The sequence below is a fragment of the Vulpes vulpes genome, chromosome 12, assembly GCF_048418805.1.
Source record: "Vulpes vulpes isolate BD-2025 chromosome 12, VulVul3, whole genome shotgun sequence".
NCBI classification, from domain to species: Eukaryota; Metazoa; Chordata; class Mammalia; order Carnivora; family Canidae; genus Vulpes; species Vulpes vulpes.
In genome coordinates, this window is record NC_132791.1 from 110851129 (window position 1) to 110876049 (window position 24921).

General features: G+C 57.0%; 3 protein-coding genes across 5 annotated transcripts; 2 read left to right on the top strand and 1 right to left on the bottom strand.

Annotated features, from left to right (window-relative positions):
- Positions 1–1682: 1682 nt before the first annotated feature.
- ESAM (endothelial cell adhesion molecule) lies at positions 1683–10271 on the top strand. 2 transcript variants are annotated; one of them, XM_025998992.2, is made up of 7 exons: positions 1683–2327; positions 5530–5717; positions 6776–6977; positions 7161–7316; positions 8694–8816; positions 9090–9216; positions 9449–10271. In XM_025998992.2, exons 1-7 carry the CDS (start codon positions 2258–2260, stop codon positions 9762–9764), a joined length of 1182 nt encoding a protein of 393 aa, XP_025854777.2. In that variant the 5' UTR covers positions 1683–2257; the 3' UTR covers positions 9765–10271. The 2 variants fall into 2 exon arrangements, with proteins under 2 accessions (XP_025854777.2, XP_072585573.1); XM_072729472.1 differs by lacking the exon at positions 1683–2327 and adding an exon at positions 2938–3216.
- Positions 10272–11322: 1051 nt separating this feature from the next.
- VSIG2 (V-set and immunoglobulin domain containing 2) lies at positions 11323–16140 on the top strand. 2 transcript variants are annotated; one of them, XM_025998993.2, is made up of 7 exons: positions 11327–11549; positions 12036–12199; positions 12796–13003; positions 13815–13973; positions 14884–15003; positions 15118–15262; positions 15954–16140. In XM_025998993.2, the coding sequence occupies exons 1-7, from the start codon at positions 11456–11458 to the stop codon at positions 16084–16086; spliced, it is 1023 nt and encodes a 340-aa protein (XP_025854778.2). In that variant the 5' UTR covers positions 11327–11455; the 3' UTR covers positions 16087–16140. The 2 variants fall into 2 exon arrangements, with proteins under 2 accessions (XP_072585574.1, XP_025854778.2); XM_072729473.1 differs by lacking the exon at positions 13815–13973 and having other exon boundaries at positions 11323–11549.
- Positions 16141–16412: 272 nt separating this feature from the next.
- Positions 16413–22886, bottom strand: NRGN (neurogranin). Its single transcript, XM_072729474.1, has 4 exons — positions 22699–22886; positions 17902–18128; positions 17669–17686; positions 16413–17266 (listed from the first exon to the last, which is right to left on the bottom strand). Exons 1-2 carry the CDS (start codon positions 22711–22713, stop codon positions 17907–17909), a joined length of 237 nt encoding a protein of 78 aa, XP_072585575.1. The 5' UTR covers positions 22714–22886; the 3' UTR covers positions 16413–17266; positions 17669–17686; positions 17902–17906.
- Between the last annotated feature and the right edge of the window lie 2035 nt (positions 22887–24921).

The following is a 24921-nucleotide window of genomic DNA, read 5'->3' on the forward strand; positions in this document are numbered from 1 at the left end:
TCTCTTAACATATCAAACTATGAACTTAGCTCTTGCATGCAACATGTTTATGGAAGCAGTCTCCAGGTCACTCACAGGTTATCTGCCAACATCCTCATATTACACAAGGGCAGGGAGCAGTGTTCATCCTAAAATGCATCCTGGCAAAAGCTTTCAGAAAGGAATGGAGCTGTTCTGCTAATTTCTGTCACTTTGACGCGGGGTCAGCAGAAAGAAATGGTTGGGATAGGAGTGAGTGGGAAATTTTTTGGTTGGGATGAGGGCAGTGTGAGAGTCCTGAAGGGCCTGCCCCTGTGTCACAGGGAGAGATTTGCCACCTACCCATCTTTGGTTGCAGCTTTACTTCCGATGTTGCAAGTTATTTAGGATCTACATTCCAAAGGAAAAGTCAGCTACAGAGAGTGAATATTGAGACTCTACCTTGTATAGCACTTGATAGGGCTGAGCACAACTCGTGTAATTAGATGCTTTGGCATTCCTGGACACAGACCAGAGACTTTGTACTGTCTTTCTTGGAAGGAGTTCCTTATTTGGGGTCACTTAACCCTGGTCTGGAAATGAAGGAGGGATGTGTACAGGAGGTGGTGGTTTGTACTGTAAACTAAAGAAAAATCTGAGTGTGGTAGAGTAGAAAAACCAAACCAACAGCCCCCAAGTACACACACACACACACACACACACACACACACGCAATCGCTTGACAATCCAAGTGTGTATGGCCTTGCATAAGTGTATATGAGACCCACAGTTCTCTTTTCTGTTGCCTTTGCTGGCTGCCGCTGAGCTGCCAAGTGTTAGATTCCAGGGGTTGCATGAGCGGTCTAGTGTTTGCACAGGCATTTCTCAAAGCCACTGCATGGTAGGTATTTGAAGCGCAGCCAGGCAAGTCACACTAGGAAGAGGCACCTGAGAAGGTCTACGGGGCGCTGTGTAGAAAAAGCCCCTGCGCAGTCGGGCACAAGGACCACATTCCGTGTTAAAATAGAGCAGAACCGTGTGGAATAAATGGAATCGAAGGCCTGGCTGCTCTTCCTCCCAGTCAGCTGGCACCCAGAACAGGCAGCGCCAGGAATTCGTTGTTCTGCTTTCTGGCCCCGGTGACCTTTGCTCGGTGGCTAAGCTGTGCCCTAAGCTGTGCCCGGGCGTTTGAAGCATCTGTGTTTGGGCTGTGGGGCGGAGAAGCAGGAACAGGTGCGCGCCCTTCTGTGAGGGGCTGCGGCCGCCAGAGGGCGCCGAGGTGCCTGTGGACCGCCTGGCGGGGGTGGGGGGTGGGATGGGGGGACACGGTTAAATTAAATTCACCGCGAACAAGAGCTGGCCCCGGAAATTAAAGGATCAGAGAGGGCCCGATGACGGATGGGGGGCAGCGAAGATTCGGGGATAAAGAAACGGGGGGCGTTGCGCGGTCTACCTTCCCAGAGCCGCCCCCTCCTCCGCAGGCGGCAGGAGGCCCGCAAACCAGTGTCTTCCGCGGCGAGGAGCTGGGAGCCAGGCTCCTGCCCTCGGTTTCCCGCTCAGCATCTGGGGCTCCCTCGCGCCGGGCCTTTCCCTACCGGGGCGGGGGCTTAGGGACGCCCGGAGGACCTGCCGCCCGCCCCTCCCTCCGCCGCCGCAGGTGCACGGGGCCCCTGCCCGGGGCGGCCGCGGGGCCCCTGCGGGTCGGGGTCGCGGCGGGGCGGGGCGGGGCGGGCGGAGGCCGAGGCCGCCGCTCCCCCCGCCGGGACCGAGCAGAGCCGGGCTTTCAGGCGGGAGAGCCGGGCCCCTCCGGCCGCACACCCCGCGGAGGCCCCGAGGCTTCCTCCGCAGGCGGGGGCGCGCCACCCCCGAGGCCGGGGCGGGCGTGCGGGTGGCTCCCGGCGGGGGGTCCCCAGGCCTCCGGCCGCCCAGGGTGGCGGCTCAGCACCGCGCCCCTTTGCCCCGGCCCCGCGGCCACTTACCCGCCCCACCCTGCGTCCTGCCGGGTGGAGGCCGCGGGATCCGCCGTCGCAGCGCGCGAGCCGCCCCCACCCCCGGCGGCGGGTCCCCCGCACGCCCCGCCCGGGAAGGCCGCGACCTCCCCGCCCCCTCGACGCCCCGCCCCCCTGTCCCCGCCGGTCCCCACCCCGCCGGCGGGACACACGCGCACAGACTCCGGCCAGAGCCGCCCTGGTGTCAGTGGCCCGGCTCCGCGTCCGCCCCGGCTGCCCAGGCGCACAGCACCTGTCGCTCGGTGAGTCCCGGAGCCGGTGCCCCTGACGCCGGCCGGCCGGGGAGTGCCATGGTTTCCCTGCCCGCGCGCCCCGCGACCAGCTTGCTGCGGCTTCTGTTCCTGGGGCTGAGTACCCTCGGTGAGTGCACCCCGGCCGGAAGGGGCCTGAGATGGGAAATGGGGTGAATCCCACCCCGAGGGAGGTGGTCGTGGGCCCTGGTGTAGGATCCGGATGGATGGGGACTCCCGCCTCTGCTCTTGCCCTCCTCCCCTCCCCACCCAGGGCATCCTGCTGGCAGCATGTCCAGATAGCTGTCACCTTGGGTGTGGACTATGTGTGGCGGGGGAGAGGGTCGGGGCGCGGCTGGGTAGACCTCTGCGGGAGTTGTGGGAACCAGTCCTCCCCAGCACTCCCCACCTCCAGGCAGCAGGGCCAGATGAGCTGAGCTGCTAGATGAGACACTGGCTAAAGAGCTTAAGGACTTAACTCCAGCCCCCCCCCCCCACCTATCCCCCACCCCACGCTCAAGCCCTTATGCAGGAGCCCCCAGGAATTCCCTGGGTACCGGGCTGGACAAACACGCTCCACGTCAATTCCCCAGCCCAGATCCTCCCTCTAGCCCCCTCCTGCTTCCTGCCCTGGGAATAAAGGGAGGTGCCCCAAAAGCTTGGCCGTGAGGTCACTTGGGACACAGGAAATGGGGGAGGGGTTTGAATGCCTAAAGGAGCAGAATTGTGACCCCACCACCACCACCACCGTGAGGTCCACCACCCCCATTGGTTCCTAGAGCCAAAGGGACAAAGGAAATAGAGAGGAGGCTCCTCAGAGAGTCGGAGGGGAAGGGTGCCTCCTTGGAGCAAGTGCCTAAGGCGGGTCGAAGGCTTCCAGGAGCTCCCAGGAGCTGGGATGGCCCACTGCGGCATCTGGAGAAAAGAGGACGCAGTAAGAGCAAACCGTTATAAACTTGTTTCACTTCCTCTGGGGCTTTCTTGCCATCTCTTTTCAAGGATCCCGAACTGGGTGAAGGGTGAGTTTGTCAAGGTCAACTTTAATCCATTTCTCTCAGGTCAGAAGTCACCAGATACAGAGAGACCTAGAGTGGAACTCAGCCACAGTGATGGGGACTGAGAAGGGGACCCCCTAAAGCTCACCCATGCCCCCTTTAGCCTGCTATGTGCCACAAGGGTGTTGGGGCATGAAGTCATTAGGATCCCCACCTGCCACACCAAAGCCTGGACAGATTTCTGCTCCTCTAGGCTTGGTGGGCCTGCCCCAGGGTCCCTTCACATAAGTCTCAGCCCCCTTCTCCCAACGTCAGCCTCGGCGCCTCTACCCCAAACGTGCCCATCTCTGCGGGGCGCTTGCTACGCAAGAGAAAAAAGTCCAAGTTCGCAGCTTGGGCGTCGTCTGCTACCTCTCCTGCAAGCTCTGCCTTTCCTACCCTCACTCTGGGCCTCAGTTTTTAGGACGACGGCAGCCCAGGCTCCACGTCCCTAACTTGCCTCCCCAGGGGGCTGCTGAGCTGCCGCCGCACCCGCGAGTCCCTGGCACCCGGGCGAGCGCCTCGAGCGCCGCGGCCCTGCTGGGATCCGGGCTCGGCCGACCCGGGGAGGCCGTGCGCTCCGCGCTCCCGAGGCCCGCGCCGCTGCCCCTGGGGCGTGAGAAGCCCGCGGGGGGAGTTTCTCAGAGGAAGGGAAACTAAAAATAGTAGCCCCGGGGAGCGGGCCCATTTGTTGTGCTCCTCTGGCCGCGGCCTGCTCCCTCACTCGGGCCGAAGGGTCCCTTTCTTGGGCTGCCCCGCGTCCTCCGCGTCCTCCCCCAACGCCGCAGGGACGCCGTGGGCCGCAGGGGCTTCTGCGGCGGGGGACACCCGGGGCCCGGGCGGGGGAGCCCCTGGCTGCCGACGGGGGGGTGCGTGTCCATCACGGCTACCACCGCCACCCCCACCTTTTGCAGAGTGAAAAAGAGGAGCGCGGGGCCTGGGGGCGCCGGTGGCGGAGGGGCCCGCGCGTGTCCCGGGGCGCAGGCAGGTTTCCCCGACGGGAACCGCTTGTGGCCTCCGGGGCGTGCGCTGCAGCGAGGCCGGGGGAGATCCAGGGAGACCCCGATGGGCCCGCAGAGGCCGCAGAGGCCGGTCCGCCCGGGGCCCGGGGGGCGGGGGGTCGGGCTCCTTGAGCAGAGGTTGTTTTCTCCAGTAGCACCTCCGGCCCTGCGGCTCCCGCGTCATTGTCTTCAGCCTTATCACCGGGCACAAGTTTCCTGCCCCGGCCCGCGGGGACCCGCCAGGAAGCGGACAGGGGGTGCCGCGAAGGCCAAGGAATAGGGGTGGGGGTGCTGGAGGGACGCGCAGCCGGAAAGCCGCGGGGGTGGCGCGCATCCTGGCCGGATCCGCTCCAGGGGGCGGGGAGCGGGTCACCTCGGGGGTCGGCGGCCCAGACTCCTGGGCCTGCCGTGGTGACAGCCTCCTCGCCTGGCCGCGTACAAGCCCAAGGTTATTCCCTCCCGGGGCTTGGGACTCGGCTGCCCGGCTGCCTCTCTCAAGTGTTTCTGGACGCCTTGGCGCAGGCATGGACCCCACTGTCGTCTCCTTGAACCCAACACCCCGTCCACCCCTGAACGCCACACCCACGCCCGGGAGACTCGTACTCGAGTGTCCGGGGCCTTCATTCGTGTTCTGTCGGCCCTGCTGCCCAGCGGCCTCGCAGGACGAGCGCGGGCCGCCCGGACGCTTGGGGCCGCCTCCTGGGCCTGCGCCTGGGCCTGGGCCTGGGCTTTCCTCGGGGAGGCCCCGGCGCGGACGCGGGGGGCGGGGGAGCGCCGGGCCGGCTCCGCTCTCCGCTCTCCGCTGCCCGAGCTGTTGATTCAGACGGAGCCGCGGGTTAATCGGTAATCCGGCGGCCTCCCAACCCCCCCACCCCCGCCCGTGGGCTCCAGAAGCAGGAGCAGGAACGCGGGCCATCCAGACCTGCGCCGCTGCCCCCGAAAACTGGGGGAGCCAGTGCGCTGCAAGGGTGCAGGTTAACAGTATGAAACCTGCCCCCCCCCTTAGGGGTCGTCCCCTCCCCGCGGGAAATCGGCCCCCTTCTCTGGGCGCAATGAAACCCGCTCATCTGGATACAAATAAAGGCGCAGGAATGTGTCCCTACCCCTGTTAGGAGCCCAGGGCTGAGCTCTGACAAAAGCAGGACCGTAGGGCAGCAGCCCCTGGGCGGTGTTCGAGGCCCAGGAGGTGGACCTGCGAGCTCCGTCCTCTCCTGCCGCGTGGGCCAAGGTCCGCAGGCCGAGCGGGAGCCGGTCCTGGGCGCTCACGCTCTCGCCTCCTCCGCGCTCTTGTGCTCAGCGTCCTCCTCGCGGGCCCAGCTGGAGCTTCACGTGCCCGCGGGCCTCGCCAAGCTGAAGGCGGTGGAAGGCGCGGAAGTCGTGCTCCCCGTGTGGTACACCCTGCGAGGCCAATCGCCCGCCCAGCCTGGGCCGTGGGAGTTGCTCACCGTGATGTGGTTCTTGGAGCAAGGGCAGGATCTGAACCAGGTGAGGCAGGAAAGCATCTCTGCCAGAGGCTGGGGGCAGCCTGTGACTGGCCCAGGGAGGAGCTGGCGGGAGTGGGAGGGGTGGCCTGGGCAGAGGGGACAGGGAAGGAGTTGGGGAGGAGGAGTGAGGTCCTCCTCACCGCCTGTATTTGGTCTGACTTTGGAGGGTGCCCGAAACCGATGTTCTTTTCCCCAATTTTCTCCCAAAATCCAGGACACGAAATGCAGGAAAGCAGAAAAGCATTTTGCTTTGCTTTGCTTTGCTTTGTGGGAGGGACAGTGAGGATTGAGGTTTCATCACAAGGGGAGGGTTAGGGAGAGGATCACACAACATGGAAAAGCTGAGCATCTTCCTATTTTCACCTTCTTTGTGCTTTGGACACTGCCACAGGCTACTTCTCTTCCCGAATCCGTCCCCTGAATACACTCCTTTGAGAGACAAGGGGCAGGCTCCTTACACTTACCCTCCCTCCTTCCTGACATCAGACTTACTCTCCGAGGCAGAGTTACCCAGAAGCCAATGAAACTTCATTTTCAAAGCCCCATATTTGCTTCGGCTCCTCTGAAGGCTCTGGAAAGTATGTTCAAGAGGTCATTTGATAAAGCAGGGGGGCTTATGTGAGAAATTGAGATTGCAGGGTTAGATCCTGGGTTCACAGGGTCTGAACTTATACATGGGGAAAGGGACATCTTCAAGAAAAAGAAGAGTATAAAAAGATTTTTAAAAAAAATCTTGGGGGTACCCCTGCAATCCAAGTTTCTTTCATAAATACCCCTTGTTTACATTATCCCTCACCCATTATACCACCTTTCTAAATGCCCCAAATGGGAGATGAAGAGACAAAGCACAGGGGGTCAAGAACTGTTGTGGGAAGAGGACCCAGGGGCAGAGAGAGGGAGGCTAGAGAGACAGCAGGTGAATGAGGAGCTGGTACAGGGTAGAGGGATGAGTACAGGGAGGAGCACTTGCAGACTGCCAGCGTGGGGGAGGCGGGTCAGCTGAGCCTGTGGGCACAGGGCACACATGGAATAACGGGGAGGCGTTGTGCTCCCCACCAGGTGTTGGCGTACATCAGTGGGGCCACGTCAAGCAAATCTGGGGTATCCCTGGTCTACTCCATGCCCTCCCAGAATGTGTCCCTGCGGCTGCAGGGCCTCCGGGAGAAAGACTCTGGGTCCTACCGCTGCTCTGTGAATGTGCAAGACCATGAAGGCAAAAATAGGAGCCATGGCAGCAAAACTTTAGAACTCAGTGTGCTGGGTGAGTGTGAAGTACACTTTGCAAACCTTCCCCAGCCCCATGGGGGGCGGGGGGGGGCAGGCAGGTCTCTCTCCCAAATGGTAGAGGTTGGAGGAAGGGGGTACAGGGAGCATTTTGGGGGTGGGGATGGCAGGGGTCTGTTTTTCCTTGGGTTTGAGTTTTTAACCCATCTTTCTGCTCCAGTTCCTCCAGCTCCTCCCTCCTGCCGCCTCCTGGGCGTGCCCCGCGTGGGGACCAATGTGACCCTGAGCTGCCAGTCCCCAAGGAGTAAGCCAGCTGCCCAGTACCAGTGGGAGCGGGCACCCCCATCTGCCCAGGTGTTCTTTGCACCAGTTTTAGGTGAGGGCACTTGAGACTGTGGCTGGGGTAAGGAAAGATGAGAGGTACCAGAGGGACGGGGGCGAAAAGGGGAGGCAATGCTGCAAGGTACTGGGGTGGAGGAGGATGTGGGGAGAAGGGGTGGGAAAAGAGGGCCCTCCAGGTGCAGGCACTGTGGTGGGGGCTTTCAGGTGCTGTGGCTCTGGAGCTAGGTAATCTGCATTCAAATTCCAGCTCTGCCATTTACTAGCTCTGTGACTCTGAGCTATTTCTAAAACGGGAATATCATAGCCCTGATTTGGACCCACTAGTTATAAAAGATGTTTTGAGGACAATTGGACATTTTCTTTCTTTTTTTTTCTAATGATTTTATTTATTTATTTGTGAGAGACACACACAGAGAGGCAAAGACACAGGCAGAGGGAGAAGCAGGCTCCCTGCAGGGGATTCAATCCCAGGACCCCGGGATCATGACCTGAACCAAAAGCCAGACGCTAAACCACTGAGCCACCCAGGCGTCCCTGGATATTTTCAATATGGATAATCAGATAATTACTCTTAGGTGTTAGATAATTCCTTTAAAGAATTATTAACTTATCAGATGCGGCAGTGGATTTGTAGTGATGTGGCTGATGTCCTTATATTTTAGAGACTTATGCTGAAGCATTTATTTCTAAATGTCTCGCAAAAAAGAGAAATGAAATAAGTAGAGCAAAATGTTAACAATCATCAAATCAAAGTAGTGGGTATATGGATTTTCATTTTGTCCCTTTTTCTACTTTTCATTTGACCAGTTTGATAATAAAAAAAAATTTGTATTTTAAAAATAGTACTTAGCTCATAGGTTTGCTGTGAAGTTTTCATAAGTTAGTCCATGTCAGGGACTTAGTCTCTGGGGTAGAGTAAGTGGTCAATAAACTCGAACTGTTACAGTGGTTATATTATATCATCCTTTCAACACCATCAAAGAGGTCATATTACCTCATTTTACAGATAAAAAAAACTAAGACCCAGGAATAGCCAGTAACTTGTTCAAAGTCACATGGCCTGTTGGGCATCTCGGGGTTTCTGATTCCTAGCCTAATGTTTTCTTTCTCAGCACACAGCCAATCCGAAATAAAAGTAAAAATGGTATTTGGGTTGTTCTGGGCATCAGTTCCTCTCTGAATCTTTTTAGAAATCAATCAGGGACACTGAGCAGTGGAAGTGGCGAGAGGCTGGGGTTCGCAGTTCAGTACCTGGGGCCAGAACCCAGCATGCCGGCTATCACAACTTTTCCCACTGTGAGGCAACAGACAGATGAGTCTCCCAGAGAGACAAAGAAGATGTTCCAGAAGGGGCAGAATTTTTTCAGGGGGAAAGAGGGTCCCTGGACTGATGGCCAAATTGTGTCCACAGATGCCATCCGTGGATCTTTAAGCCTCACAAACCTTTCCAGTCCCATGTCTGGAGTCTATATCTGCAAGGCCCACAACGAGGTGGGCAGTGCCCAGTGCAACGTGACCTTGGAAGTGAGCACAGGTCAGTGAGGGGTAAGTGTGGTTCAGGAGAAGATTGGACACAGGTGGGGGCGGGGTTGCAGGAGGAGAGGAGGCCTGTCTGCTGAGGCCTCTCAATGTCAACAGGACAAGGAGCTTGTCCTGGTCAAATGTTTGTACAAATATCTGGTCACTGACTGACCATTTTCTGCTTGACGGGAAGAAGAGAAAAGGTTTCTGGTGGCGGTGGGGTACAGGGATTGGAGGGGGCGGGGACCAGCTGGGAGTCTCCCTCTGACCCCAAGGCTTTTTCCAGGGCCAGGGCCTGCGGTGGTTGCTGGAGCTGTCGTGGGCACTCTGGTGGGGCTGGGGATGCTGGCCGGGCTGGTCCTCTTGTACCACCGTAGGAGCAAGGCCCTAGAGGAGCCAGCCAATGATATCAAGTAAGTGTCTCTGCTCGAATGGGGTTCTGCTCGCTTCCCTTGGCACTCAGAGTTTGGGCAGCTGTCCTCTAAGGGAAAGGTGGGCAGTGGCTGGAACGTCTTTCCATTGGGTGGGCTTTAAGGGAGGGGAGAGTGAAAAGGTGTGTGACCAGGGAGGAAGACAAAGCATGTAGAAATGCTCCCCTGCTCCCCCTTCCAGCTTCTGACCTCTTATTACTTCTTTGATGACCAGGGAGGATGCCACTGCTCCCCGGACACTGCCTTGGCCCAAGGGCTCAGACACTATCTCCAAGAATGGGACCCTTTCCTCGGTCACCTCAGCTCGAGCCCTCCGGCACCCACAAGGGCCTCCCAGGCCCGGTGCCCTGACCCCTACGCTCAGCCTCTCCAGCCAGGTCCTGCCTTCACCCAGGCTGCCCAGGACAGATGGGGCCCAGCCTCAGCCAATATCCCCCAGCCCAGGTGGGGTCTCTTCCTCCACGCTGAGCCGCATGGGCGCTGTCCCCGTAATGGTGCCCGCCCAGAGTCAGGCTGGGTCTCTGGTGTGATGGTCCAGCCACTCATCAGCTAAGCCATCTGGTTTCTCGCCTTCCTAGATGGGTCCCCCTAGCACAGAGGCCTGAGTCTTGGGAGACCACCTTCCAGACCTCCAGTTCTCTGCTCACACCTTTCTTTACTATGGGGAAACTGAGTCTCAGTTAAGATCCAAACATTCAAGAGGTAGAAGAAGAGGAAGTGAATCTTGGGGATTAGGAAGAGGGCCACCCCCTCCCCCAGGCCTTCCTATGACTACAGGGAACACTGCTGAGAAGCGGCCCTGGTAGGGACAGCCAGTCCAGGAGTCCTCCAGGCCCTTGATCTGTACTCCACCCCATCTAACAGCATCCTTCACTCCCACTCCAGCTCCCTGCATTCATATAACCTGTCCTGCTGGCTTGGTTGGGTTTTGTTGGGGGCAGGGGATAGGGAAGGCATTTTTTTGAACTAACTTGAAATATGTGTTTTTGTTTTTATTTTGCAAATTTTAATAAAGACGCATTGTGTTTGTATGGAAAGTAAGAGTCAAATTGCCTTTTCAAACCCAGGAGGGCTTCTCCACACAGCCTCCTGGAACAGCTCTCCTAGGGTCTTTAAAAGGGTCATTTGTGGGGGCGCCTGGGTGGTGCAGTCAGATGGACAACCATCTCTTGGTTTTGGCTCAGGTGGTGGTCTCAGAGTGATTATCCCAGGGTCCTAAGATCCAGCCCTGCAGAGTCTGCTTGGGATGGATTCTCTCTTCCTCTCCCTCTGCCCCTCCTGCTCATGTTCTCTCTATCTCAAATAAATAAATAAATCTTAAAAAAAAAAATTAAAAGGATCATTTGCTATCAGGTGGCATGGGGAAGGCTCCGAAAATCTGAGGCCAGGAAGATCCTAACCCACTCTGAGCAACAAGGGGATGGAAGCCAGTGCCCTTTCAGCTAGGGCTTGACTGCTCACAGACTTGGGGTGTGGGTCCTCTTAATCTTCTGATTCCTCTTAAGGACAGGAGAGAGAAACCTGACTTGTAGACCATCAAGTCCTTAACAGACACATCTTCCTGCCCTCCATGTAGTGAGGGAAAGCCGGACATAGGACCGGGTGCAGGCTTGCGCCCCAATTTTGCCACAGCCTGTCCTACCTCCTACCCAGGTGGCGTCTCCTCCAAAACTCAGTTTCTCTCCTGGAGAAATGGAGTGGCTCTGGGAGTGGGGAGGTGGCTCTAGTTTCCATGGAAACCCCTACCTCGGCAGGCAGTGATAAAGGTGCCAAAGAAGGGATCTCAGAGAAAAGGCCTGGGAAGGAGTAAGAATCTCTGGAGGGGTCGGGAATGGTCTTGGCCTGGGCCTCATGCTCCAGGCGGGACCCCAAAGTGGTGAAGCCCGGATGGCCAACTCAGGTTCTTCTCCCTCTTCTTCCAGGGCGACTCTGGGTCTACAGAGAGTTCCAGATCTGATGCCTGCCCTGGGTGGGGAGGGTACCCTTCTAAGCCCAGCGGGTCTGGGGACAGGGTGGTGGTGGCTGGCAGCTTCAGAAACTTGGGGGGAAGAGGGAGGAAGAGGGAGTAGGCCTACAAAGGCTCCAGTCTTGGGGCTGGAGGAGGGAGGAGCATTCCCTTACCTCAGGGCCCGGCCTCTCCCCTTGTTTGCTCTGAGATAGCCAGTCTCTCGCTCCTGCCCAGCCGAGGCTGCCCCCGTGGGTGCCGCTGTCCCTCCCCCACATGGCACCGACCCACCCACTGACCGGACACGCCATGGCTGGGCTTCGGGGGCTGCTCCTCTGTGCGGCCCTGCTGGGCTTCGTCTGCCTGGGCGGTGAGGAGGCCGTGGGGGCCGGCAGGGCTGGGGGCACTGGCCGGGCTCCCCACCTCCTGGGGCCTGCTGGCTCTGTGGGGCGCTGGGGGGCTGGGGGTGCTGGGGGGGCCGGGACCATCGGAGGCGGGCGCCGGCAGGGGGCAAGCTGGGCCTCCCGGGGAGGGTCTCCACCTACCCCCACTTGTCTTCTTTCCCCGGACAAACACACCCTCATACCGGGCCTCGGCTCTGTCCTTTTACCTACAAAACCCAGCCGAGCTGTGCACTCCTCCCTCCCGGAAACCTCGAGAAGGGAGGGATTGGAAGGGAACTGAGCTCTGGAGGAGGAGGAGGAGGGAGGGGGTATCCCAGTCTGGGCCCTGGGTGCCCCCAGTCTGGGCCAGACCCCCACATCGCCCCCAGGGATCTGGGGCCGGGCCTCCCCTCCACCCCAGACCTGCGCCTTCCAGCCCTTCTCGGCTGGCCTCCCCTCTCTGTGTCCCCCAGCCCCGGGGCTAGCCGTGGAGGTAAAGGTGCCCGTGGAGCCCCTGAGCACCCCCGCGGGCAAGAGCGCAGAGCTGACCTGCAGCTACAGCACGTCTGTGGGAGACAACTTCGCCCTGGAGTGGAGCTTTGTGCAGCCTGGGAAGCCCGTCTCCGCGGCCCATCCCGTGAGCTGAGACCAGTGGCGGGGAGTGGGGCTGGGGGAGGCTGGAACAGGGGCCCCAGCCAGGATGAGGATTCGGGTCAGAGAGGGTGGGTTTGGGGATCAGCATGCTTGGATGAAAAAACAAAGAATGGATTCTTCCTAGATCCTAGCACCACAGTCTGCCTGCCGGGGTATCCCCTACAGGGCTCTGTGCATCCTCCTCTCCCCTACCTTCTACAAGCAACTCCCCTCTCCTAGTGCCTTTCCAGTAAATAAACCCACTGCTGTTGAGCTCTAGGTGATTGTTAGTAGGATCAAATGATGCCCCTTCCAAGAATATCTGCATTAACCACCCCCCCCCCAAATTGAGAACCATGCTTAGCAGAAAGGAATACAACAAGCAAATAAATGAGCAAATAAAGTTCATTTAGCACCCAGGAAGGGATGGCATTTGGAGACAGATAGACCCTGCTGGTTCCTGCTCCAGAGCATTAGCTTCCCTGCCTGGTATACAAGGAGGGGCCTCGTATACTTTCTTATACCTGCTTTCAAGAAAGGACAGTAGAGTGGACGCCAGGCAGAAAAAGGCACACACGGGTGTCTTCTGCTTCTCCCCAGATCCTGTATTTCACCAATGGCCACCTGTATCCAACTGGTTCTAAGGCAAAGAGGGCCAGCCTGCTTCAGAATCCCCCCACAAGAGGGGTGGCCACCCTGAAACTGACTGATGTCCAGCCCTCGGATACTGGAACCTACCTCTGCCAAGTTAATAACCCGCCAGACTTCTACACCAATGGCTTGGGGCTAATCAACCTTACTGTGCTCGGTAAGGCAGCCTGGGGAGCCACCAGCCACCCCTGTATTGTGAAAGATTGCACTGGGCCTGCTAAGTCCACCCCCATATCCCGATTTCCAGCCCAAGCACACCCTGCTCCAACCTCGACTTCGAAGGAGAATACCTCCCTCCCCAAATCCTCTAATCTCCATAGTCCTACTCCTGCTCCACCCTCCACAAAGAATGCCTCCTTCCTCAGTCCCTTGTAACAAAGGGTTCAAGAGAGAGAAAGCCCTTCCCTTATATAGGGATCTGAGTCACATCCCCAACAACTCTCTCTTTGGAGGAACATCCCATTTGTAGCTCAGATTCTTCCTCTCCTTAGGTCAGTGGCAGAAAAGGGAAGTGGCCATTAAAGGAACAAGGGCCCCTGCCACTAAGGCACCAACCTTGTGTTCCAAGTTTCCATCTCGCTCCACCCCAGAACCTGCTCAGAGATGAGCAAACAGAAACTCTTAAAGAGGCTGGGGATGTCTAGGTGGAAAAGTGACGATTTAGGAGGTGTGTAACAACTGCATTCAAATAGCTGTAGGTTTGTCCTGGGGATGAGAGATTTTTCATTCCTCTTTGTGGACAGAAATTGGGACCAAATGGGTGGATGTTGTATTAACACAGATTTTGGCTCAGCACGAGGAAGAATTTTCTAACAATCAGAATTTCCAATAGTGGGAATCATTTCCTGGGGATGCAGTGGGACGTGACCAGAGGTGGACTACTATTTGGTCAGAGCAGGAAATCTAGCACTTACTGGGTAGGGAGGGGAGCTAAGAGATGGCTAAGGTACTTCCTGTGATTTCTGCAGTGCCCCCCAGTAGTCCCTCATGCAGTGCAAGTGGGCAGACCTCCGTGGGGGGCTCTGCTGCACTGAAGTGCAGCTCTTCCCAGGGAGCCCCCAGGCCAGTGTACAACTGGGTACGCCTCGGATCTTCCCCTGCACCTTCTCCTGGCAGCATGATGCAAGGTAACGGCCCAGGGCATCGGGGAAAGGGGGACTCAGGATCTGAGCAAATCTGGTCTCTAAACTCCACACGCCCACCCTTCTCAGTTCTGTCCCTGTGGGTGTGAGAGAAACGGCTCTACATTTCCCTGCTTCTCTCTTGGTGTCCTTATGGTTCCCTCCTGTCTGCCTCCCTGCAGTCTGTGGCTCCGAGGTTCTGGGGGCATTTCTCGACTTGAATGTCCTCTGATCTCTTGGAAGACAGTGGAAAGCAGGGGATCTTCTATGACTCCCACTTCTGGGGATTTCTTAAGGGTTGTGAATCATTTGTAAGCTTCCCAGAGAGGAAACTGAGGCAGAATAGCATGGACTGGCTGGAGTCATGTAGTCAGCTTCTTGGGAGGAACCATATCATTGGGTAAGAGCCTTGGCTCCTGAGCCTCCTCATGCTTGTTCCAGGGCCCGTCCCTTGCCCCAGCCCCAGCCCCAGCACACCCCTTTATCAGTGCAGAGAGCCCTCCAGACCATCTGGTGTGTGGTCTGCCTTCCAAAGGGAAGGCAAGCAGCTTAGTAAAACATTTGGGTGAGCTTTGAGCCGCCCCAGAAGATACAGTTTCTAGTAATCAAGCCTTCTCCACCCCCCTCAACCAGGAACCTGACATCACCCCAATTCCATGAGTGTGCTACCTCTCCTCCCCTAAAAAAGCAGCTGTGTAGGGTGGAAAGAGCACAGAAGTAGCAGCAGCTTTGGCACTTCCTTCCTGGGTTACCTCGGATAATCACTTGCCTTCTCTGAGCCAGTTTCCCCCCTAATAAATGAGGTTAGTCCCTTCCTGACAGGACTGTTGCAAGGGTGAAATGAGACATGCCTTCAACTGGTAGCTGCTCACTGTGAGTTGAGTGAATGATGGAGCACTTCCTCCTTACCCTTTAGATGAGGTGTCTGGCCAGCTCATTCTCACCAATCTCTCCCTGACCTACTCCGGCACCTACCGCTGTGTGGCCACCAACCAGATGGGCAGTGCCTCCTGTGAGCTGACCCTCTCTGTGACCGGTAGGGGATGCCGGGCAGAGGCCCCGCTGGCGGGCCTGGGCTGGGGAGGCTGCGCCAGACACCTGAGGGGAGGGCAAGAAGGTCTGCAGCTCTGAGTTTCCCATGTCCCCTTAGACCCATCCAAAGGCCGAGTGGCTGGGGCCTTGATTGGGGTGCTCCTGGTCGTGCTGCTCTTGTCAGTTGCTGCATTCTGCCTGTTAAGATTCCAGAAAGAGAGGAGGAAGAGGCCTAAGGAGACATATGGGGGCAGTGACATTCGGTGAGCGGAGGGCTGGGGGGTGGTGGTGTGCGGACGGGAGACAAGGGCTTGGGTTATGAGTAGGTGACTTCAGCCCTCAAACTCTGACATCTGTAGGGTTGTTTTGGGGTGAGCAGTGCTGCTCAGCTCTGGGATTTGGTGGTGGGGGTGGCAGTACAGCAAGTATATTTGCGTGTGAGGGTGGAGGACTTGGTTCACCGCTTCCCTTATCCTCCTCATACTAAGAGAATTTCTCAGGTTTTAAGGCCTTTTCCTATACATATACAGGATATGGATGCCGGGAGTTAGAGCCTTCAGCTGAGTTTAGATCTTCTGTGTGGGGGTAGTAAGGAAAGGAGAGGCAAACGCCACTTCAGTCATCCACCTCAGCTGTCAGTCCTGGGGTCCAGAATAGGAAGCAGAGCAATATTTCTCAAAGTGTGGTCTTTTGATTACCTGGACAGAAAATACCAGGCGCTTCTTAAACATTCAGATTCACGCTACTTCCTATCCCTCCTGAAGTAGTGTGCGTGTGGTGTGTGTATGTGTGTGTGATGGGGCCTGGAATATTCATTTTAACTCCAATGCCACAGATGATTTGCATGCACATTAAAAATGTAAAGTCCTCGGGTTAGAGGATGGGGGGGGGAATGGGGGGGATCCTCTGAGGGATGCTCTCAGCCTCCACTAAAAATTTTCTTATGTCTATCAGGGAGGATGCCCTTGCTCCTGGGATTTCTGGGCAATCTTCCGTGAGAGCCGATTCTAGCAAAGGGTTCCTGGAGAGGCCCCCCTCTGCCAGCAGTGCGACAACCACCAAGTCCAAGCTTCCTATGCTTGTCTGATTTCTCCCCCTATCCTTAAGGGGGAATATCAAGAATTAAAGCCCTTGGGTACCATGCTGTTTCCCCTTCTTCTCTTCTGGTGGCAAAGCAAATTCCTCCAGGCGGCACAAAAATATTACCAGCACGGGAAGGAATGGGCTTGGAGTCCTAGAGGTGATGCTGCGGGTGGGAAGTTTGGTTGGAGGCCAAGACAGTGGGTTTTAACCAAGGTCGTCCTTGTCCCCTCGTCCCCTCGTCCGCTCTTTGGTTTGGTCAAGGGAAGTCTGCTCAAGCTTCAGGCGATGCCCTGGTGCACCCAAAGTCCCTCCCCTCCGGCACCCTCTGAATACTTGGACATTCCTCTTTATTGTTCACATTCCAACCCAGCACGGTCACATGCACACACGGAGATAAAAATCCTTCGGGCCACAGCCCCAGGAGCCCGGCGGGGGGCGGGGCTAGCAGGGGCGGGGGCGGGGCCGCGGCAGACTCCTCCTACCGAGCCTCCCCGGCGCTCGGCGTTTGCATAAACCAGGTGAGAGCTGGAGAGGCGGCTCTCGGGGTGCGCTGGGGAGGGGGGAAGCAGATTACAGGCAGGCGTGGGGTGAGGGCGCGAAATGGGTACTTCTCTTAGGATCAGAGCAATAGGTACTTCCCTTAGGATCAGAGCAGGAGGTATCCGACACCATGAAAACCCTCTTCCTCTCTCTCCTCGCCCCAGAGCCAAAGTTCCGGGGCGCGGCTGGGGCGCGAACAGCGCAGAGACGCAGGGCGCCCCCTTTAGCTGCGCACAGAACGGAAGGACTTTTTTTTTTTTTTTTAAGTGAGTGTACTTGGGCGACGCTTAGGGCGCCCCCCGCAGTGCGCGCAGGGAAGTGCACGGCGGCTGCGGAGGCAGAGCTGCATGCGGGGCGCGGGCAGAGGTGGGCGAGAAGCAAAAGAAGGAAGACAGGAGAGCGCGGGGCTTGGGGTTTGGGGCTCGGGTGGGAAGGAGGGGCGAGTGGGGACCATACTAGCCCGGAGGACTAACTAAAAGGGCGCGGACTTAGCGACTCCTCGACGGAGCCTGCCTGGGAGAGGGAGTCCAGGGACGCGGGGAGGGCTCCTGAAGCTGGCAGGTGGTGGGAAGGAGAGGATCACAAACACGGCAGGGAAGTCTCGTCACTGCGAAGGGGACGCGGCATCCATCTCTCCTCGGCAACTGCGAAGAGAGAAGGTCTGAGCACCTGCCCTCCTGGCACCTCCTCTCCCCCGTCCTGCCCCCCTTCCTGAGCCAGGACACCGGGGCGGCGAGCGCCAGGGGACCCCAGTCACCCAGAACCGCCCCCCCGCCCCAGTCACTGAGCGGAAAAGAGCCGGCGGCCGGTGCGTGCGCGCCCAGGGTGCTTATAGCCTCAGGCCGTGTTCGCGCAGCCAAACCCGGGTGGCCGCGTTTCCGTGTTGGCCCGGGGGGGGGGGGGTCCCCGCCGCAGCCTCGGGCGTCCTGATGTATCAAACCCCGCAGGCTGGGGGCGGGGGTGAGGGCGGGTTAGAGGGCAGGGTGGGGGATTTGGTCCCCCCCCCCCTCGGGGCCTTGCACCCGCTTGCGAGGCGTATTCATTACCTTTGAAAACGCTCAGTTCTTCGGTCCAGGGCGGGGCAGAGGGAAGAGGAGAGAGGGGAACAGGTGAGCTCTCGGCCTCCTCCCGGCCCCCGCCCCCCGCCTCCCCGTCTCCGAGGTTAGGCCCCCACCCTTAGCTCCCTCTGCAGCCCGCAGCCCTCCCCGTGGCCGTCGAGCTCCTCGGGGTGGTGGGGAGCGGTCCCGGCTTTGGGGAGGGCAGCTGCCGCCCGCCTCACCTGGCCTAGTCTCCGCTGGGGCCGCCGCCCGCGCCTCCCCGGGCGCCCCCAGCTCCGCCCGTTCCCCCGTGGCCCGGGCCCTTCCGGCCGCGCTCTCCACTCTTTATCTTCTTCCGCGCCATGTGGCCCCGGAAACTCGCCTGGATTTTGGCAGCGGCTGCGTTGGCGCCGGGGTCGTCCAGCGGGATGTCTAGGATGTCGTCGTCCGGCTTGGAGCACGCGCTCTCCTGGGGGCGGGGCAGGGGGGCACTCGTGGGGTGACTGGGCTGGGACCCCGCGAGGGTGGGGTGGGAGCAGAGCCTTGGGGGCTTGGGACCAGGGCGGCACGCCCGTGGGAAACGCGGGGAGGGGAGGAGGGGTCGCGCACTGGTGTGTGTGTGTGTGTGTGTGTGTGTGTGTGCGCGCGCGCGCACCTGTGCACGTGCCTGTGTGCACGTGTGCGCGCGCCTGTGTGCACGTGTGCGTCTGTCCCTCCAGGAGAGCAGCAGGCAAAAAAGTTAGGGTGGGGGGGTCAGGTGGACACAGCTGTTTCCAACTCAGCAAACAGGCGCGCGCGGTGGCATGGGGTACAGGACCGCAGGATGGCCCTGCGCGAGCCAAGGGTCCTGTCACCATCAGCTGAGCTGCAGAGCTGCAGAGCTGATGGAGCGTGGGCCGGGAGGAGCAAACAGCAGTAAGGTCTCCTGGACGTGGCCTCTCCTGCCCCTGTCCTCAGAGGCTGCCTCCAGCTCTGAAGGGCCCCTTCGGAGTCCAGGATTCCCTGGGACAGGGTGTAGAAGAATCAGGCCAGTCCCTAACCTGAGGAAAATCACACCAGGGCTCAAAGCTGGAATTAGGGTGAAGGTGGGGCTAGCCCCCCACCCCCACCCCCGTGAGTCAGCCTCCCTCCACCTGGGGCTAGAGGCCCAGAGACTGCTTTGCCAGGCTGTGGATTCTTTTCTCTCCAATGCTCCCCAGGAGGTAGGCAAACACAGAACAGAGGAGGTGGTCTGGAAGGAAGAAGCCACGGAGAAAAGGCTTCAATCCAAGAAAAGGACAAAGGAAAGATAAGGAGGAGCAAGAAGCCCTTTGCGTTGTGTGCTCCTGAAGAAAGAGTATGACAGTAGCTACTCACTAAGCACGCCTGTTGTTCCAGGCACAGTAACACAATGTTTTGCAGAGGTTATTTTGTTCAGTCCTGGCAAAGCTATGACGTACCTTTTATCACTATCCTAGTTTACTTCTAATAAAACTGATGATTTAAGTGTTTATAAACCTGACATGAGGTCACACAGATAGTTACTAGTGGACCTAAGATTCAGACCCTTGTATGTCAGAGGCCCGAGTATATTTTCAACCCCTATTCTGGAGGATAAGCAAAGGCAGTCAAGGAAAGGGGCCAAGCTCTACCTCTTGTTACCTAATGCTTTCTTATCAGGATCGTAATACCTGCCTCTAGGGTGGTGAGGAAGAATAAATAGCAAGATCTACACCCAGTTTCTGGCACAATCTAGTTGCTCAATAAATGGTAGCTATGAGGACGATTCTTTTAATTAATAAGTTGATGTGAAATAGTTGTTTTTGTAGGCCAAAGTGGCCAGATAAAAATAATTTCATATGGTTCAGCCTGTAATAATCACATCCACCCCCATGCCTCAGGTTTCTATCTCCCACAGCCTGCCCTAGCTGAGACAGGTGAGGGTTAGGGAACTGAGAAGAGGTAAGGCTCTGAAATGGAGAGGGCCTCAGTCCCTGAGCCCTTCTGTTGCTTAATATTATGCACAGCATTAATGTGGGTTGGGCTGGAGATGGTTACTAGGGAGTTAGAAAGGCATTTCTCTTTTGATCTGACCCTCTGGCATCTAGGAATTGTTTTCTTTCTTTCTTTCTTTTCTTTTTTCTTTTTTCTTTTTTTTTTGCCTAAGGACTTCTACTGCTTTAAAAATGGCTTCCCCTCATCATACTTCGCAATGCTATTTTCATTTCTTGGGCTTCTGAGTGCTGCAATTTGTGCTCAAGATGCCCACAATTGATTTAAATGCAGTTAAAGGGAGTTATTAAGAAGCCAGTGTGATTGTGGAGGGGATTGACCCTTTTTGTCTTTGCAGGTCTAGTTCTCTCTCTCTCTCTCTCTCTCTCTGACATCTTAGACTCTACCTGTAATCAGAAATGACTCTTCTGGGTTCCTTGCTTCTCAGAGCTCATGCCCCTCTAGGGATATCCTTAGGGAACAGTGAAGCTTCTCCTCAACAGAGGACAATGATTAAAAAAACCCCCAGCACAACAGCAACACAAACCCATTCCTGACCAACCTATCCTTGGCCAGCAGCTATGGGGGAAGGGGTATCTTCCCCCATCCATGCTATGACCAACCTGCTATCTCTACCCACCTCAGCCAGATCCAGAATGGAAACCTGGAACTCCATACAGGCCAAGCCACCCAACACACTGCTCCTCCCCTAAATCATCTCTCTTTCCCTCCAGCTGAATTCTCAGGGCAGAGGTGCTAGGTGGCCTGTCTAAAGGCAGAACTGGAGAGAAAATAAAAGGAATCCAGGAAAAGTTGTGGTTCTGGGCTGGTGCCTTCTAAAGCCAAGATTTATGGTGTGTGCCTGAGAGCTCCATATAACCAGAGGTGGAAAAATACACTAGTGAGTAAAATAGGAGCCATGGCTTCTGGTCCCAGGTGGGCATATCACTGCACCTCTGAGGGTCTCAGTTTCTTCTGTCGCAACTAGAACTCAGAGGAATAAATTATTTAGGTCCCCAATCCTAAGAGCCTTAAGAATTATCTCTGCCTATCGCTTATTATATGCCAGGCCCTGTGCTTGCACACATTACCTCACTTAATCCCCATTTCAGAGGTCAAAAAAACAGCCTCAGAGACATTTTGTAACCTACCCAAGGCCACAGAACTAACAAACTGTGATGGGATTCAGAAGCCTGCCTGTTAGCCACTGCCTCAGGGCAGGTAATTATTTATATGAGTTCAGCTAGACCAGGCCAACTAGACTAAGCAACAGCAAGGAGTAGGATCCAAAAAAAAAAAAAAAAAAAAGTCTCTTTGCCTTTTCATATTAAGTAAATGGAGGGAAGTCATATATATGTGACCATGTAAATCAACAACTGGTACATTTGAATCAGCAGCTCTGCCTCTTAAAAAAAAAAAAAAAAAGGCTGTTTTCTTCTCATTTCTGTTTGAGCCTCCTTCCCAAGGGGCAAGAAGGTAGTAAGGCAAGACTGTTTCCCAAACATCAGGTCAGATGGTCAGCAAGGAGAGCCCCGGGATGAGAGATAAAGAGGGCCCTTCCTTGGAGTGCCTGGCTGGCTCAGTGGGTAGAACATGCGAAGGGAGTTGACACGGGGTGGGGGTGGGTGTAGAGCTTACTTTAAAAAAAGAAAAAAAAAAAAGAGGGCCCTGCCTCTAGACCCCAGATGCACTCTGTTCTCTACATGTCCCAGCCCCCTTCCAGCTGAGTCCACCTCCACAGAATGGGGATGGGGTAGAAAGATGCTCAGTCCCAGCCCTGTCCCAGCCCTCTGCCCCCATCACCTCTTCTCTCTTTTCTTGCCCCTTGCACAGTCTGACAATGGTGCCATCTCCTGTTTAGTCCTTTAGCCCTTCGGATCTGGGACAGGGCCTCATAGGGCGGTTGTGATGATTAAATATAAAGTTAGATACATGGTAAGCCTTCACCAGTTGACCAATATTATTGATATTAGTGAGTCAGAGTCATAAGAACAACCACAATGATGTGCCCCTATGTTCTTTCTCCCTCTTGGTACCCAGACATAGGGAAGTCTCACCTCTTCTAAAGTGGGCTATTCTTTCCTTCCAAACCTCATTTTTTTTTTCTTTTGTAAGCTATAGGGTGAAGGGTGGGGAGCTGGCAAAGTCATAACCTCTCGTATCATTAACTGGGTTGACTGAATGACAGAGAATGCAAGGACTTTGGAGTAGTCTTTCTCCATATGTATAGGGGCTAAAAATAATGATTAAAAATAAAAATATATATAAACACATTTAATAGACGTATGATCACTGGACTCCGCTAGTGTGCTAGGAGCCAGGTCCTGTGCCAGGCGCTTTCATACCCAAGTCACCTTAACAGCAACCTACTTTGGCATCAGGCACTCGCAGCATCCAGGTCTCCGTGTGGGCGCTGACAAATTGCAGACACTTCCTTGCCTCGCCAGCAGGGCTCTCTCGCGGTCACTTCACCCAGCCCCCTCCGGGGCTAGAAGGCGTTGGGGGACGGGCCAACCCCTCCCCAGAACCTCACTGACGAGGCTCTCTGCTGCCCAGCATCACTCCTGAGCTAACCAGGGTGGACTGACTGCCCCCCCTCCCGTCCCTGCGCTGGACGGTGCACCAGGGTCACGGAGATCATCCTGTCTGCCCACCCACGGCGCTGGCAGTGGGATGGGGAGTGGGGTGAGGGCGAAAGCCAGGGTAAAGGACACCGAAAGGAGTCGCCGCAGCTTGGCTGCAGTCTACAGCGTCTCTCTGGGGGTGGGGGGGGTGGGAAGTTCCTCTTCTCGTCTAACCTGCAGCCGAGCTCCCCGTCCAACCTAGACTGCCTGGCGGATGGGCGCCCGGACGCCCCCGCGAGTTGGGGAGCATTTTGCCTAGGGCTTCCAAGTCAGGCGGGCACCTTCCACCACCCACCACCCACGTCTCAGCAGGCGCCCCTTATTGCTCCTGGGTCTTCTGCACCCGCAAGGCGCTTCCATCCCTTACTCTCCCTCCAGGGGGTTCTTGGGAGCCCCTTGCCCCGGATCGAGCCGAGCGCCGGTCCCCACGGCCCTCTAACTTACGGTGCAGCAGTCCATGCTGGTGTTGGGGGTCCTTGGCTGGGGCACGGGCTGGCGCAGGGCGGGGGTGGGGTCTGGGTGGTGCTGGGTGGGGACTCGGGGGCCTCGGCGCGCCCGCTGACCAGCGCCGCGGCAGCCGCTCCGCTCCCGGGTCCTCTCTCCCGCGCTCCGCTCGGCTCGCGAATGTAACCTGAGCCCTTCGGTCGGGAAGCCAATCAGGAGGGGCCCTCGCCGGGGGGGCGGGGACTCTGCCGCGGGGACCACGCCCCCTCCGCGCTCCCCCGCCCCCCGCCCCAACCCCTCCGCCTACGCGCTTCCATCCCTGCCTCCTACACACCCCAGCCTCCCCAATCCAGCCCCCCTGTTTGGCGAGGCGGCAGACTGCCAGGCAGATTCATGCCGCCGCGGGCAGGGGGGGGCCCCCCCGACATCCCGGGCACAAATACACTCACATCTGGGCGCGGCACCCCTCCCGCCCGCATGCGGAACACCACGCACCTCACCCACCTCCCCAGACTTCCACAACTTAGCTGGAGTCCCCAGTATGGCTCCAACTCCTCCTCCCCTCACCCGCGCCAGTCCTCAAAGAAAAGCCCCCTAAGACGTGCATTTTGAAAGTCCCCTCATCGCTCTGCTAAGGGAACCAAGAAAACCGTCGGGACAAAACCGGAGGGGGAGCACACAGCAACACAAAAGCTCTAGAGCCCCACGTGGTGCAATGTGCAAATGTGGTGGTGCCCCGGGGTCACTAGAAGGTGCACTTCTACGTGCACACTCTACAGACACAACCTGAAAAAAAGAGCTACCCAGATCTTGTGCACACTAGGCAGGTAAATGCAGACGTGTGCGCCGCCTGTGGAGGCAGGTGCTGGCCCTACCTGCGATGTCCTCATTACCTATTATATGTCCTCTGTCTAATGTATGTATTTATGCATAGCCACTGGCTTAGGAGAAATACCCTTCCCTCTCACTCCCCATACCAGAATCTCCCTAACCTCTTTAAAAATTAATTTATTTGAGAGAGAGGGAGAGAGCAAGGGTGGGGAGGAGAAGAGGGAGAGGGACAAGCAGACTCCTGTGTAAGCTGATGGGGAGAGAAGCCCCACATGGGCCTGATCCCACCACCCTGAGTTCATGACCTCAGCCAAAACCAAGAGTCCCTCACTGTCCCTCCCTAACCTCCTGATCCATTGCTTCAGAATAAAACAAAAACTAGCCATTCTCACCTTGCCTGTGGGAAGAAGAAAAATACCTTAAACCCTAGTGTTGGGAAATATTTAAAAAAAAATCGTCTTTTGAGGTCTGTGGTGGAGGAAGGATGTGGGCTTTGTGAGAGGCTGGAAAAAGAAGATATAGGAGGCACATCGTGGAGCGGTGGCCTAGCCACAATTGTGCTGACCAGTGCCCCCCTCGGACTCCCAGCCTGTCAGGGTACTATTGCTGGCAGTGTGGCATGTTAAGTGGGGGGCCATCTCGGAGGAAAATAGAAAGCCTTTCTCAGCTAAGGTCCCAGAGCAGGGAAGGTAGAAAGGATGGCTGCTGCTCAGGCAGGTAGACTGAAGCAGAGCAAAGAGGGGCAAGTGCCCTGTGGGTCTGGTTGGGACAGGGGACCCTGAAACAGCTCTGCTGTGAATCCACAGCCACTGGGCAGTCACAGCATGGCTTGTTGCATGCTTCCTTCCTACCTGAATGGGCTACAGGCTTTGCTTGCCAAAGGGAAACCGAGTGGGAGGGAAATTCTGGTGGCCACTCATGCTGGGAACAGGCTTAGTCAGCTTGGGCCCCCAAAATTAAGCGGGATGCTGGCCGGGATTCCAGGGATCGGGGTACAGGGGTGTCTCTCCCAGCATGTTAGGGACCCACCCACCCTTGTAACTGAAAATCTGTTCCCCAATCTGTCTCTGGCACATCGTCTATCCCCCACCTCCACCAAATGGCAGGATGTCCTGGGAACTCAGCCCCTTGCCTAGATGATGGGCGCATCGGGGGCTTTCGTTTGTACCACTTCCTGTTGGGCCTCAAATCTAGAATCCAGTGGAGAAAGGGAAGGAGGAAATTGGGGACAGAATGGGTATCAGGCCTGGACTCTGCTTTTCTCTTCCCAAATTAGAGCTGAGGAATTCGGGATTTAGCGAGTTTGCAGTAAAGTCTCGAAGTTGCTAGGCAACATCCCTCTGCAGGCTGCGCTGCCTCTGGGCCCTTCTTCCTGCTGGTCAGAGCTGAAGG